The 16,301-nt window shown below is 43.3% G+C and overlaps 1 protein-coding gene across 3 annotated transcripts in view; it reads left to right on the top strand.

The window, feature by feature from the left end:
* The window catches only part of LOC143783143 (uncharacterized), a 108,566-nt gene extending 93,610 nt beyond the window's left edge, over nt 1–14,956 (top strand). For all 3 annotated transcript variants that reach the window (XM_077271463.1, XM_077271464.1, XM_077271462.1), the window contains 3 exons: nt 12,584–12,689; nt 12,993–13,109; nt 14,122–14,956. In XM_077271463.1, the coding sequence (XP_077127578.1) occupies nt 12,584–12,689; nt 12,993–13,109; nt 14,122–14,200 (302 nt within the window). In that variant the 3' untranslated portion in view covers nt 14,201–14,956. The remainder of the gene's footprint in view (nt 1–12,583; nt 12,690–12,992; nt 13,110–14,121) is intronic.
* Nucleotides 14,957–16,301: the final 1,345 nt, after the last annotated feature.

The raw sequence follows: 16,301 nt of genomic DNA, 5'->3' as shown, positions 1-16,301 counted from the left end.
TCTTGTATTAAATAGAAGGACAGGACTTCCCCGTAGTAAAAACGTATCCGCTTGTATTATATAGAAGGATAGGACTTCCCCGTAGTAACAATGTATCCGCTTGTATTAAATAGAAGGACAGGACTTCCCCGTAGTAACAATGTATCCACTTGTATTAAATAGAAGGACAGGACATCCACATAGTAACAATGTATCCACTTAAATTAAATAGATGGACAGGACTTCCCCGTAGTAACAATGTATCCACTTTTATTAAATAGATGAACATGACTTCCCCGTGGTAACAATGTATCAACTTGTATTAAATAGAAGGACAGGACTTCCCCGTAATAACAATGTACAGCTTGTATTAAATAGAAGGACAGGACTTCCCCTTAGTAACAATGTATCCACTTGTATTAAATAGAAGGACAGGACTTCCCCTTAGTAACAATGTTTCAACTTGTATTAAATAGAAGGACAGGACTTCCCCGTAATAACAATGTACAGCTTGTATTAAATAGAAGGACAGGACTTCCCCTTAGTAACAATGTATCCACTTGTATTAAACAGAAGGACAGGACTTCCCCGTGGTAACAATGTATCCACTTGTATTAAATAGAAGGACAGGACATCCACATAGTATCAATGTATCCACTTGTATTATATAGAAGGACAGTACTTCCCCATGGTAACAATGTATCAACTTGTATTAAATAGAAGGACAGGACTTCCCCTTAGTAACAATGTATCCACTTGTATTAAATAGATTGACAGGACTTCCCCTTAGTAACTATGTATCCACTTGTATTAAATAAAAGGACAGGACTTCCCCGTAGTAACAATGTGTTCACTTGTATTAAGGAGAAGGACAGGACTTCCCTGTAGTAACAATGTATCCACTTGTATTAAATAGAAGGACAGGACTTCCACGTAGTAACAATGCATCCATTTGTATTAAATAGATGGACAGGACTTCCCCGTAGCAGCTATGTATCCACTTGTATTAAATAGAAGGAAAGGACTTCCCCTTAGTAACAATGTATCCACTTGTATTAAATAGAAGGACAGGACTTCCCCGTAGTAACAACGTATCCGCTTGTATTATATAGAAGGACAGGACTTCCCCGTAGTAACAATGTATCCGCTTGTATTAAATAGAAGGACAGGACTTCCCCGTAGTAACAATGTATCCGCTTGTATTATATAGAAGGACAGGACTTCCCTGTAGTAACAATGTATCCACTTTTATTAAATAGATGGACAGGACTTCCCCGTGGTAACAATGTATCAACTTGTATTAAATAGAAGGACAGGACTTCCCCGTAATAACAATGCACAGCTTGTATTAAATAGAAGGACAGGACTTCCCCTTAGTAACAATGTATCCACTTGTATTAAACAGAAGGACAGGACTTCCCCTTAGTAACAATGTATCAACTTGTATTAAATAGAAGGACAGGACTTCCCCGTAATAACAATGTACAGCTTGTATTAAATAGAAGGACAGGACTTCCCCTTAGTAACAATGTATCCTCTTGTATTAAACAGAAGGACAGGACTTCCCCGTGGTAACAATGTATCCACTTGTATTAAATAGAAGGACAGGACATCCACATAGTAACAATGTATCCACTTGTATTAAATAGATGGACAGGACTTCCCCGTGGTAACAATGTATCAACTTGTATTAAATAGAAGGACAGGACTTCCCCTTAGTAACTATGTATCCACTTGTATTAAATAAAAGGACAGGACTTCCCCGTAGTAACAATGTGTTCACTTGTATTAAGGAGAAGGACAGGACTTCCCTGTAGTAACAATGTATCCACTTGTATTAAATAGATTGACAGGACTTCCCCTTAGTAACTATGTATCCACTTGTATTAAATAAAAGGACAGGACTTCCCCGTAGTAACAATGTATCCACTTGTATTAAATAGAAGGACAGGACTTCCACGTAGTAACAATGTATCCACTTGTTTTAAATAGATGGACAGGACTTCCCTGTAGTAACAATGTATCCACTTTTATTAAATAGAAGGACAGGACTTCCACATAGTAACAATGTATCCACTTGTATTAAATAGACGGACAGGACTTCCCTGTAGTATCAATGCATCCATTTGTATTAAATAGATGGACAGGACTTCCCCGTAGCAGCTATGTATCCACTTGTATTAAATAGAAGGAAAGGACTTCCCCGTAGTAACAATGCATCCTCTTGTATTTAATAGAAGGACAGGACTTCCTCGTAGTAACAATGTATCCACTTGTATTAAATAGATGGACAGGACTTCCCTGTAGTAGCTATGTATCCACTTGTATTAAATAGATGGACAGGACTTCCCTGTAGTAGCTATGTATCCACTTGTATTAAATAGAAGGACAGGACTTCCCCGTAGTAACAATGGTTCCTCTTGTATTAAGTAGAAGGACAGGACTTCACCGTAGTAACTATGTATCCACTTGTATTAAGTAGAAGGACAGGACTTCCCCGTAGTACCAATGCATCCTCTTGTATTTAATAGAAGGACAGGACTTCCTCGTAGTAACAATGCATCCTCTTGTATTTAATAGAAGGACAGGACTTCCTCGTAGTAACTGTCATGATCTCAATGGCAAGAGAACATAGCATAAGCATATATAGGAACTAGCTCTTGGAAGATGGGAACTGAGCTGACCATGAACTAAACCTAACGCACAACTAGCAGTGGCCGGGTAGCATGCCTACGTTGATTCTAGATGCCCAGCACCAGCCGGAGGACTAAATAAAGCTAGCAGAGGAAAATATTAGTCCTAGCTCACCTCTAGAGAAATACCCCGAAAGGAGACAGAGGCCCCCCACATGTATTGGCGGTGAGTTGAGATGAAATAACAAACGTAGTATGAAAATAGGTTTAGCAAATTTGAGGTCCACTTACTACATAGCAGAAGACAGAAAGGACACTTTCATGGTCAGCTGAAAACCCTATCAAAAACACCATCCAGAAATTACTTTAAAACTCTGGCATTAACTCATAACACCAGAGTGGCAATTCCTGTTCACAAGAGCTTTCCAGACACAGTAACGAAACTACAGCTGTGAACTGGAACAAAAATGCAAAAACAAAACATGGACAAGAGTCCAACTTATCTAGTAGTTGTCTAGGAGCAGGAACAAGCACAGAGAGGCTTCTGATAACATTGTTGACCGGCAAGCAACTAACAGAGCAGCAAGGTTATATAGCGACTCCCACATCTTGATGGGAACAGGTGAACAGAGAAGATGAAGACACCAGTTCAATTCCACCAGTAGCCACCGGGGGAGCCCAGAATCCAAATTCACAACAGTACCCCCCCCTCAAGGAGGGGGCACCGAACCCTCACCAGAACCACCAGGGCGATCAGGATGGGCCCTATGAAAGGCACGAACCAGATCGGAGGCATGAACATCAGATGCATTCACCCAAGAATTATCCTCCTGGCCGTATCCCTTCCACTTGACCAGATACTGGAGTCTCCGTCTGGAAACACGAGAGTCTAAGATTTTCTCCACAACGTACTCCAACTCACCCTCAACCAACACCGGAGCAGGAGGCTCAACGGAAGGCACAACCGGTACCTCATACCTGCGCAATAATGACCGATGAAAAACGTTATGAATAGAAAAGGATGCAGGGAGGTCCAAACGGAAGGAAACAGGGTTAAGAATCTCCAATATCTTATACGGGCCGATAAACCGAGGCTTAAACTTAGGAGAAGAGACCCTCATAGGGACAAAACGAGAAGACAACCACACCAAATCCCCAACAGAAAGCCGAGGACCAACACGACGGTGGCGGTTGGCAAAAAGCTGAGTCTTCTCCTGGGACAACCTCAAATTGTCCACCACCTGCCCCCAGATCTGATGCAATCTCTCCACCACAGCATCCACTCCAGGACAATCCGAAGATTCCACCTGACCAGAGGAAAATCGAGGATGAAACCCCGAATTACAGAAAAACGGGGACACCAAAGTGGCAGAGCTGGCCCGATTATTGAGAGCGAACTCCGCCAATGGCAAAAAAGCAACCCAATCATCCTGGTCAGCAGACACAAAACACCTCAGATATGTCTCCAGGGTCTGATTAATCCGCTCGGTCTGGCCATTCGTCTGAGGATGGAAAGCGGACGAAAAAGATAAATCTATGCCCATCCTAGCACAGAATGCCCGCCAAAATCTAGACACGAATTGGGTCCCTCTGTCAGAAACGATATTCTCAGGAATACCATGCAAACGAACAACATTTTGAAAAAACAGAGAAACCAACTCGGAAGAAGAAGGTAACTTGGGCAGAGGAACCAAATGGACCATCTTAGAAAAACGGTCACACACCACCCAGATGACAGACATCTTCTGAGAAACAGGCAGATCTGAAATAAAATCCATCGAGATGTGCGTCCAAGGCCTCTTCGGGATAGGCAAGGGCAACAATAATCCACTAGCCCGAGAACAACAAGGCTTGGCCCGAGCACAAACGTCACAAGACTGCACAAAGCCTCGCACATCTCGTGACAGGGAAGGCCACCAGAAGGACCTTGCCACCAAATCCCTGGTACCAAAAATGCCAGGATGACCTGCCAACGCAGAAGAATGAACCTCAGAGATGACTCTACTGGTCCAATCATCAGGAACAAACAGTTTATCAGGTGGGCAACGATCAGGTCTATCCGCCTGAAACTCCTGCAAGGCCCGCCGCAGGTCTGGAGAAACGGCTGACAATACCACTCCATCCTTAAGGATACCTGTGGGCTCAGAGTTACCAGGCGAGTCAGGCTCAAAACTCCTAGAAAGGGCATCCGCCTTAACATTCTTAGAACCCGGTAGGTATGACACCACAAAATTAAACCGAGAGAAAAATAATGACCAGCGCGCCTGTCTAGGATTCAGGCGCCTGGCGGTCTCAAGATAAATCAAATTTTTGTGGTCAGTCAATACCACCACCTGATGTCTGGCCCCCTCAAGCCAATGGCGCCACTCCTCAAAAGCCCACTTCATGGCCAAAAGCTCCCGATTCCCAACATCATAATTCCGCTCAGCGGGCGAAAATTTACGGGAAAAGAAGGCACAAGGCCTCATCACGGAGCAGTCAGAACTTTTCTGCGACAACACTGCCCCAGCTCCGATCTCAGAAGCGTCGACCTCAACCTGAAAAGGTAGAGCAACATCAGGCTGACGCAACACAGGGGCAGAGGAAAAACGGCGCTTAAGCTCCCGAAAGGCCTCCACAGCATCAGGGGACCAATCAGCAACATCAGCACCCTTCTTAGTCAAATCGGTCAATGGCTTAGCAATATCCGAAAAACCAGCAATAAATCGACGATAAAAGTTAGCAAAGCCCAAAAATTTCTGAAGACTCTTAAGAGAAGAGGGCTGCGTCCAATCACAAATAGCTTGAACCTTGACAGGATCCATTTCAATGGAAGAGGGAGAAAAAATATATCCCAAAAAGGAAATCCTCTGTACCCCAAAAACACACTTAGAACCCTTCACACACAAAGAATTAGACCGCAAAACCTGAAAAACCCTCCTGACTTGCTGGACATGAGAGTCCCAGTCATCCGAAAAAATCAGAATATCATCCAGATACACAATCATAAATTTATCCAAATAATCGCGAAAAATATCATGCATAAAGGACTGGAAAACTGACGGAGCATTAGAAAGACCAAAAGGCATCACTAAATACTCAAAGTGGCCCTCGGGCGTATTAAATGCGGTTTTCCACTCATCCCCCTGCCTGATTCGCACCAAATTATACGCCCCACGAAGGTCAATCTTAGAGAACCACTTGGCCCCCTTTATGCGAGCAAACAAATCAGTCAGCAACGGCAATGGGTATTGATATTTAACAGTGATTTTATTCAAAAGCCGATAATCAATACATGGTCTCAAAGAGCCGTCTTTTTTTGACACAAAGAAAAAACCGGCTCCTAAGGGAGATGACGATGGACGAATATGTCCCTTTTCCAAGGACTCCTTTATATATTCTCGCATAGCAGCATGTTCAGGCACAGACAGATTAAATAAACGACCCTTTGGGTATTTACTACCCGGGATTAAATCTATGGCACAATCGCACTCTCGGTGCGGAGGTAACGAACCAAGCTTGGATTCTTCAAAGACGTCACGATAGTCAGACAGGAACTCAGGAATTTCAGAGGGAATGGATGATGAAATGGAAACCACAGGTACATCCCCATGAGCCCCCTTACATCCCCAGCTCAACACAGACATAGCTCTCCAGTCGAGGACTGGGTTGTGAGATTGCAGCCAAGGCAATCCTAGCACCAAATCATCATGTAGATTATACAGCACCAGAAAGCGAATAATCTCCTGGTGATCCGGATTAATACGCATAGTTACTTGTGTCCAGTATTGTGGTTTATTATTAGCCAATGGGGTGGAGTCAATCCCCTTCAGAGGAATAGGAGTCTCCAAAGGCTCTAAATCATACCCACAGCGTTTGGCAAAGGACCAATCCATAAGACTCAAAGCGGCGCCAGAGTCGACATAGGCGTCCGTGGTAATAGATGACAAAGAGCAAATCAGGGTCACAGATAGAATAAATTTAGACGGTAAGGTGCAAATGGAAACAGATTTACCAAGCTTTTTAGTGCGCTTAGAGCATGCTGATATAACATGAGTAGAATCACCACAATAGAAACACAACCCATTTTTCCGTCTAAAATTCTGCCGCTCGCTTCGGGACAGAATTCTATCACACTGCATACTCTCTGGCGACTTCTCAGTGGACACCGCCAGATGGTGCACTGGTTTGCGCTCCCGCAAACGCCTATCGATCTGAATAGCCATTGTCATGGACTCATTCAGACCCGCAGGCACAGGGAACCCCACCATAACATCCTTAATGGCATCAGAGAGACCCTCTCTGAAAGTCGCCGCCAGGGCGCACTCATTCCACTGAGTAAGCACAGACCATTTACGGAATCTTTGGCAGTAAATTTCCGCTTCATCTTGCCCCTGAGATAGGGACATCAAAGTTTTTTCTGCCTGAAGCTCCAAATGAGGTTCGTCATAAAGCAACCCCAAGGCCAGAAAAAACGCATCCACATTGAGCAACGCAGGATCCCCTGGTGTCAATGAAAAAGCCCAGTCTTGAGGGTCGCCCCGGAGCAAGGAAATCACAATCCTGACCTGCTGTGCAGGATCTCCGGCAGAGCGAGATTTCAGGGACAAAAATAATTTGCAATTATTTCGAAAATTCTGAAACCCGGATCTATTCCCCGAGAAAAATTCCGGCAAAGGAATTCTCGGCTCAGATACAGGTGCATGACAAACAAAATCTTGCAAATTTTGTACCTTCGTGGCGAGATTATTCAAACCTGCAGTTACACTCTGAAGATCCATTACAAACAGGTGGACACAGAGCCATTCAAGGGTTAAGAGGAGGTAAGAAGCAGCTAGACAGCAATTAAGGGCTAGGCAGCAAAACTCTGAGGGGAAAAAAAAAAAAAATTTCCCTTCAACACTTCTTTTTCTCCTGCTTCAGCCCAAACAATTAACACTTTGAAGGCCGGTCAAACTGTCATGATCTCAATGGCAAGAGAACATAGCATAAGCATATATAGGAACTAGCTCTTGGAAGATGGGAACTGAGCTGATCATGAACTAAACCTAACGCACAACTAGCAGTGGCCGGGTAGCATGCCTACGTTGATTCTAGATGCCCAGCACCAGCCGGAGGACTAAATAAAGCTAGCAGAGGAAAATATTAGTCCTAGCTCACCTCTAGAGAAATACCCCGAAAGGAGACAGAGGCCCCCCACATGTATTGGCGGTGAGTTGAGATGAAATAACAAACGTAGTATGAAAATAGGTTTAGCAAATTTGAGGTCCACTTACTACATAGCAGAAGACAGAAAGGACACTTTCATGGTCAGCTGAAAACCCTATCAAAAACACCATCCAGAAATTACTTTAAAACTCTGGCATTAACTCATAACACCAGAGTGGCAATTCCTGTTCACAAGAGCTTTCCAGACACAGTAACGAAACTACAGCTGTGAACTGGAACAAAAATGCAAAAACAAAACATGGACAAGAGTCCAACTTATCTAGTAGTTGTCTAGGAGCAGGAACAAGCACAGAGAGGCTTCTGATAACATTGTTGACCGGCAAGCAACTAACAGAGCAGCAAGGTTATATAGCGACTCCCACATCTTGATGGGAACAGGTGAACAGAGAAGATGAAGACACCAGTTCAATTCCACCAGTAGCCACCGGGGGAGCCCAGAATCCAAATTCACAACAAGTAACTATGTATCCACTTGTATTAAATAGAAGGACAGGACTTCCCCATAGTAACAATGTATCCACTTGTATTAAATAGATGGATAGGACTTCCCTGTAGTAGCTATGTATCCACTTGTATTAAATAGATGGACAGGACTTCCCTGTAGTAGCTATGTATCCACTTGTATTAAATAGAAGGAAAGGACTTCCCCGTAGTAACAATGGTTCCTCTTGTATTAAGTAGAAGGACAGGACTTCACCGTAGTAACTATGTATCCACTTGTATTAAATAGAAGGACAGGACTTCCCCGTAGTAACAATGGTTCCTCTTGTATTAAGTAGAAGGACAGGACTTCACAGTAGTAACTATGTATCCACTTGTATTAAGTAGAAGGACAGGACTTCCCCGTAGTAACAATGCATCTTCTTGTATTAAGTAGAAGGACAGGACTTCCCCGTAGTACCAATGCATCCACTTGTATTAAATAAAAGGACAGGACTTCCCCGTAGTAACAACGTATCCGCTTGTATTATATAGAAGGACAGGACTTCCCCTTAGTAAAAATATATCCACTTGTATTAAATAGAAGGACAGGACTTCCCCGTAGTAACAATGTAGCCACTTGAATTAAATAGATGGACAGGACTTCCCCGTAGTAGCTATGTATCCAGTTGTATTAAATAGAAGGACAGGACTTCCCCGTAGTAACAATGTATTCACTTGTACTAAATAGAAGGACAGGACTTTCCCGTGGTAGCAATGCATCCTCTTCTATTAAATAGAAGGACAGGACTTCCCCGTAGTAACAACGTATCCGCTTGTATTATATAGAAGGACAGGACTTCCCCGTAGTAACAATGTATCCGCTTGTATTAAATAGAAGGACAGGACTTCCCCGTAGTAACAATGTATCCACTTGTATTAAATAGAAGGACATGACATCCACATAGTAACAATGTATCCACTTGTATTAAATAGAAGGACAGGGCATCCACATAGTAACAATGTATCCACTTAAATTAAATAGATGGACAGGACTTCCCCGTAGTAACAATGTATCCGCTTGTATTATATAGAAGGACAGGACTTCCCCATAGTAACAATGTATCCACTTTTATTAAATAGATGAACAGGACTTCCCCGTGGTAACAATGTATCAACTTGTATTAAATAGAAGGACAGGACTTCCCCGTAATAACAATGTACAGCTTGTATTAAATAGAAGGACAGGACTTCCCCTTAGTAACAATGTATCCGCTTGTATTAAATAGAAGGACAGGACTTCCCCTTAGTAACAATGTATCCACTTGTATTAAATAGAAGGACAGGACTTCCCCTTAGTAACAATGTATCAACTTGTATTAAATAGAAGGACAGGACTTCCCCGTAATAACAATGTACAGCTTGTATTAAATAGAAGGACAGGACTTCCCCTTAGTAACAATGTATCCACTGGTATTAAACAGAAGGACAGGACCTCCGCGTAGTAACAATGTATCCACTTGTATTAAATAGAAGGACAGGACTTCCCCGTGGTAACAATGCATCAACTTGTATTAAATAGAAGGACAGGACTTCCCCTTTGTAACAATGTATTCACTTGTATTAAATAGATTGACAGGACTTCCCCGTAGTAACAATGTGTTCACTTGTATTAAGGAGAAGGACAGGACTTCCCTGTAGTAACAATGTATCCACTTGTATTAAATAGAAGGACAGGACTTCCACGTAGTAACAATGTATCCACTTCTTTTAAATAGATGGACAGGACTTCCCTGTAGTAACAATGTATCCACTTTTATTAAATAGAAGGACAGGACTTCCACGTAGTAACAATGTATCCACTTGTATTAAATAGACGGACAGGACTTCCCTGTAGTAACAATGCATCCATTTGTATTAAATAGATGGACAGGATTTCCCCGTAGCAGCTATGTATCCACTTGTATTAAATAGAAGGAAAGGACTTCCCCGTAGTAGCAATGTATCCGCTTGTATTAAGTAGAAGGACAGGACTTCCCCGTAGTAACAATGCATCCTCTTGTATTAAGTAGAAGGACAGGACTTCCCCGTAGTACCAATGCATCCTCTTGTATTTAATAGAAGGACAGGACTTCCTCGTAGTAACAATGCATCCTCTTGTATTTAATAGAAGGACAGGACTTCCTCGTAGTAACTATGTATCCACTTGTATTAAATAGAAGGACAGGACTTCCCCATAGTAACAATGTATCCACTTGTATTAAATAGATGGACAGGACTTCCCTGTAGTAGCTATGTATCCACTTGTATTAAATAGATGGACAGGACTTCCCTGTAGTAGCTATGTATCCACTTGTATTAAATAGATAGACAGGACTTCCCTGTAGTAGCTATGTATCCACTTGTATTAAATAGAAGGACAGGACTTCCCCGTAGTAACAATGGTTCCTCTTGTATTAAGTAGAAGGACAGGACTTCACAGTAGTAACTATGTATCCACTTGTATTAAGTAGAAGGACAGGACTTCCCCGTAGTAACAGTGCATCCTCTTGTATTAAGTAGAAGGACAGGACTTCCCCGTAGTAACAGTGCATCCACTTGTATTAAATAAGAGGACAGGACTTCCCCGTAGTAACAACGTATCCGCTTGTATTATATAGAAGGACAGGACTTCCCCGTAGTAACAATGTATCCACTTGTATTAAATAGAAGGACAGGACTTCCCCGTAGTAACAATGTAGCCACTTGAATTAAATAGATGGACAGGACTTCCCCGTAGTAGCTATGTATCCAGTTGTATTAAATAGAAGGACAGGACTTCCCCGTAGTAACAATGTATTCACTTGTACTAAATAGAAGGACAGGACTTTCCCGTGGTAGCAATGCATCCTCTTCTATTAAATAGAAGGACAGGACTTCCCCGTAGTAACAACGTATCCGCTTGTATTATATAGAAGGACAGGACTTCCCCGTAGTAACAATGTATCCGCTTGTATTAAATAGAAGGACAGGACTTCCCCGTAGTAACAATGTATCCACTTGTATTAAATAGAAGGACAGGACATCCACATAGTAACAATGTATCCACTTAAATTAAATAGATGGACAGGACTTCCCCGTAGTAACAATGTATCCGCTTGTATTATATAGAAGGACAGGACTTCCCCGTAGTAACAATGTATCCACTTTTATTAAATAGATGAACAGGACTTCCCCGTGGTAACAATGTATCAACTTGTATTAAATAGAAGGACAGGACTTCCCCGTAAAAACAATGTACAGCTTGTATTAAATAGAAGGACAGGACTTCCCCTTAGTAACAATGTATCCACTTGTATTAAATAGAAGGACAGGACTTCCCCTTAGTAACAATGTATTAACTTGTATTAAATAGAAGGACAGGACTTCCCCGTAATAACAATGTATCCACTTGTATCAAACAGAAGGACAGGACTTCCCCGTGGTAACAATGTATCCACTTGTATTAAATAGAACGACAGGACATCCACATAGTATCAATGTATCCACTTGTATTAAATAGATGGACAGGACTTCCCCGTGGTAACAATGCATCAACTTGTATTAAATAGAAGGACAGGACTTCCCCTTAGTAACAATGTATCCACTTGTATTAAATTGATTGACAGGACTTCCCCGTAGTAACAATGTGTTCACTTGTATTAAGGAGAAGGACAGGACTTCCCTGTAGTAACAATGTATCCACTTGTATTAAATAGAAGGACAGGACTTCCACGTAGTAACAATGTATCCACTTGTTTTAAATAGATGGACAGGACTTCCCTGTAGTAACAATGTATCCACTTTTATTAAATAGAAGGACAGGACTTCCACGTAGTAACAATGTATCCACTTGTATTAAATAGACGGACAGGACTTCCCTGTAGTAACAATGCATCCATTTGTATTAAATAGATGGACAGGACTTCCCCGTAGCAGCTATGTATCCACTTGTATTAAATAGAAGGACAGGACTTCCCCGTAGTAGCAATGTATCCGCTTGTATTAAATAGATTGACAGGACTTCCCCTTAGTAACTATGTATCCACTTGTATTAAATAAAAGGACAGGACTTCCCCGTAGTATCAATGTATCAACTTGTATTAAATAGGACAGGACTTCCCCGTAGTAACAATGCATCCACTTGTATTAAATAGATGGACAGGACTTCCCCGTAGTAACAATGTATCCACTTGTATTAAATAGAAGGACAGGAGTTCCCCGTAGTAACAATGTATCCATTTGTATTAAATAGAAGGACAGGACTTCCCCTGTTAACAATGTGTCCATTTGTATTAAATAGAACCTTTTGTGATCTCTTCTAGCTGTGACCGAGCCGTGCGTCCCGCCCTGCCAACATGGTGGAACCTGCAAGCCCTTCAACAAGTGTGAGTGTGCGGAGGGCACCGCCGGGCATCGCTGCGATAAGCTGTAAGTGCCACCGATAGTAATGCAGGTTCTGGGACTAATCCAGCAATATTCAGATGTGTATTCAGATGTGGACAAACCAGGATATAAAATAATCTCATCTTCTCTAGAAACCATGCCCTGTCTTTCATAAAAAAGTATTTCCCGACTTTAGGTGCAGCTGACTGACATTAGCTGCTATGTGTTGTATTATTTGTGATTATGACCCAAATGATGAAGCGATGAAGAGTCCAGGATTGGAGGTCCCATGACCGATACTTCCCATTGTGATGTTCTAGTATGAAGGTTTAATTTCCTTTATTGTAGGACTTGTCCGATTGTGACAACGAAGATGAGCACAGCCCGAGCGGTGCGTCAAGGGGTGAGAGAAAGTTACGTGGAGCGATGCGGACCACTGGGGGCTCAGCTCTGCACCAAGTACAGGTACAGGACTAGCACCTTGTCCTCACTACTGGTGCTCGAGTGGAGGATGAATCTGGTAGATACTACACACATCATTCATTTATGTAGGCAGACAGGACATGGTCATGTTGGTACCAACCCCTCTTCATCGTGCCCATCGCCTTCCATCAGTGCCTCCATCTGTTACTCTCATTCTCTAGTATTACTAATCATGATGGCTTCAGGTTGGAGATTGCACAGAAGCTTTCCTCTTGTTATCAGCCCCGTCTGAGCTAAGCTTTGGCGTATGGTCTGTAGGCACCAGTCCATACACTATGCATGTCTCCACTTCCCCATCACATCATATCTGGGTGGACAGGACATGGTCGTGTTGGTACCAACCACTCTTCATCTTACCCATGGCCTTCCATCAGTGCCTCCATATGTTACTCTCATTCTCTAGGATTACTAATCATGATGGCTTCAGGTTGGAGATTGCACAGAAGCTTTCCTCTTGTTATCAATCCCCTCTGAGCTATGTTTTATGGGTCTGCAGGCTTGTCTCTACAGAGTTGCTGCAGAAGGGGCATGTGTATAAAGGGGGTCTCCGATTTTATGTAAGTGAAACTTTAAGGGTTTTATGGAAGTAAAAAATGACCCAAAATACTGAGATAATGAAATTCTCCATTACCTGGACACATTATTGTTTCCCCTCTTCTGCAGCGCTCTTACTTACACTCCCGTGTGGGGTCGTGTCATTGAGTGGCTGCTACATTGGTGTATCCGCCATATTGATACCATTACAGTGGACTGTGACGAGCGCACCATTCACGTGGTCTGCGGACCTCCTGAATGACATTTCATCACACAGGAGTGTAAACAGAGAGGAACTATGGAACCTCAGCAATGGAACAAGGAAGAATTAGAAGGGCAAGTGCAGTGGAGAGCAAATCCAATAGCTACATGCAGTAACCACATGAGCCACGTGAGTGTCTGGGAGCAATGATGATTGGAAGGTTTTATTACAAATCTCTCATCTGTTCTGCTCTAATAGGATAAACCAAGTCCGGGTCTACGTTCAGGCCTATATGGTCGGCTACAGCATCCAGTGTCCCTCCAAGAGCAGACCATGAATAGGGGCAGAGAAGACCAGGAGGACCTGGGACCAAAGACAAGTCACACATCCCAGCACCCTACAGTCCTGTTCCTGCACCCATCAGTCTCATTCCAGCTCCTATCAGTCCCATCCCAGCATGCATCACACCCGTACCTGCTCTCATCACTGTTGTCCTATCAATCCGATCCCGTCACTCCGGTCCCTGCTCCCGTCACTCCAGTTCCTGCTCTCATCACTGTTGTCCTATCAGTCCGATCCCTGCTCCCGTCACTCCAGTTCCTGCTCCCATCACTCCGGTCCCTGCTCCCATCACTCTGGTCCCTGCTCCCGTCACTCCAGTTCCTGCTCCCATCACTCCGGTCCCTGCTCCCATCACTCCGATCCCTGCTCCCGTCACTCCAGTTCCTGCTCCCATCACTCCAGTCCCTGCTCCCATCACTCCGGTCCCTGCTCCCGTCACTCCAGTTCCTGCTCTCATCACTGTTGTCCTATCAGTTCGATCCCTGCTCCCGTCACTCCAGTTCCTGCTCCCATCACTCCAGTTCCTGCTCTCATCACTTCGGTTCCTGCTTCCATCTCTTCAGTGTCTGCTCCCATCAGTCCGCTCCTTGCTCCTATCACTTCTCTCCCTCTCTGTATCGTCCGTCACTGTTGAATATTATGGATTCTCGTCTCTCTCAGAGTTGGATTTTTGAGGGATTCGGTTTTATATTTTTCGATTCTGTAAATTTCTTTATTTCACATTTCCATTAAATTTCTGACATTTCCATTTCCAGCGGCTTCTTCTTTTCATCGTGGATTGCACAGACTGTGGTGCGTACAAGTGATCTTCTCAGAGCCCCAACCCCGGCGGTATATAGCATATACATGGTATCGCAGGTGCTTATGACCAAGGTTTGGACAATGCGGTAGTAGCGTCACAGCGCCTTCAGTTACCAAACCACCGGGCTCTGCATGGATGATCACAGCAAAGAATCTGCCACTTACTGGAGCGAACACATGAGCCACGCTGTTCACACCACCCAGAAGCTGAAACACAACAAAGGCACAGTACAACCAAAAAATACTCTGTTGCAGAAAATATCAGTTGACAGCAAGTGCTAGTAAAAAGATGGAAAAACACAGGGTATTTGGTTAATACGTTTTTTTTCCAAAAAATGTATATTATCATGATGTGATAGTCGAGGGTATCGATACATACGAAGCACATGATTAACCCCTTAATCCCATATGACGTACTATCTCATCGAGGTGACCTGGGACCAAATTCCCAGTGATGGGATAGTACGTCATAGTTGAATGGCCGCTCTCACGGGGGTAGAACGGCCGATCTGACTATTGCAGCTGACATCCGGCACTTTGTGCCAGGAGGTGCCACGGACCGCTCCTGGCACATTAACCCCCGGAACACTGCGATCAAAGATGATCGCAGCGTTCTGGCGGCATAGGGAAGCATCGTGCAGGGAGGGGGTCCCTGCGTGCTTCCCTGAGACCCTCGGAGCAATGCGATGTGATCGTGTTGCTCCGAGGGTCTCCTACCTCCTCCTCCCTGCAGGCCCGGATCCAAAATGGCCACGGGGGGGTCTTCCGGGTCCTGCTCAGAGCAGGCGCCGGGAAGCCTCCCTGCAGTGCCTGTGTGATCGCCGATCTGACACAGTGCATTGCAAAGTGTCAGATCAGCGATCTATCACTTTACTGTGATGTCCCCCCCTGAGGCAATGTAAAAAAGTAAAAAAAATAAATAAATTCCTAAATAAAGAAAAAAATATATATATTGTTCCAATAAATACATTTCTTTATCTAAATAATAAAAAAAACAATAAAACATATACTGTATTTAGTATCGCTGCATCCTTAAGGACCCGACCTATAAAACTGTCCCACTAGTTAACCCCTTCAGTGAACACCGTAAAAAAAAAAAACCAAGACAAAAACCGACGCTTTATTATCATACCGCCAAACAAAAAGTGGAATAACACGCGATCAAAAAGACGGATATAAATAACCATGGTACCGTTGAAAATGACATCTTGTCCGGCAAAAAATGACCTGACACACAGCATCATCAACGAAAAAATAAAAAAGTTATAGTCCTCAGAATAAAGCAATGCAAAAAT

The sequence above is a fragment of the Ranitomeya variabilis genome, chromosome 6 (genome assembly GCF_051348905.1).
Source record: "Ranitomeya variabilis isolate aRanVar5 chromosome 6, aRanVar5.hap1, whole genome shotgun sequence".
NCBI lineage: Eukaryota > Metazoa > Chordata > Amphibia > Anura > Dendrobatidae > Ranitomeya > Ranitomeya variabilis.
The sequence above is the reverse complement of the archived record's forward strand: the minus strand, read 5'-3'. Positions and strand labels throughout refer to the sequence as shown.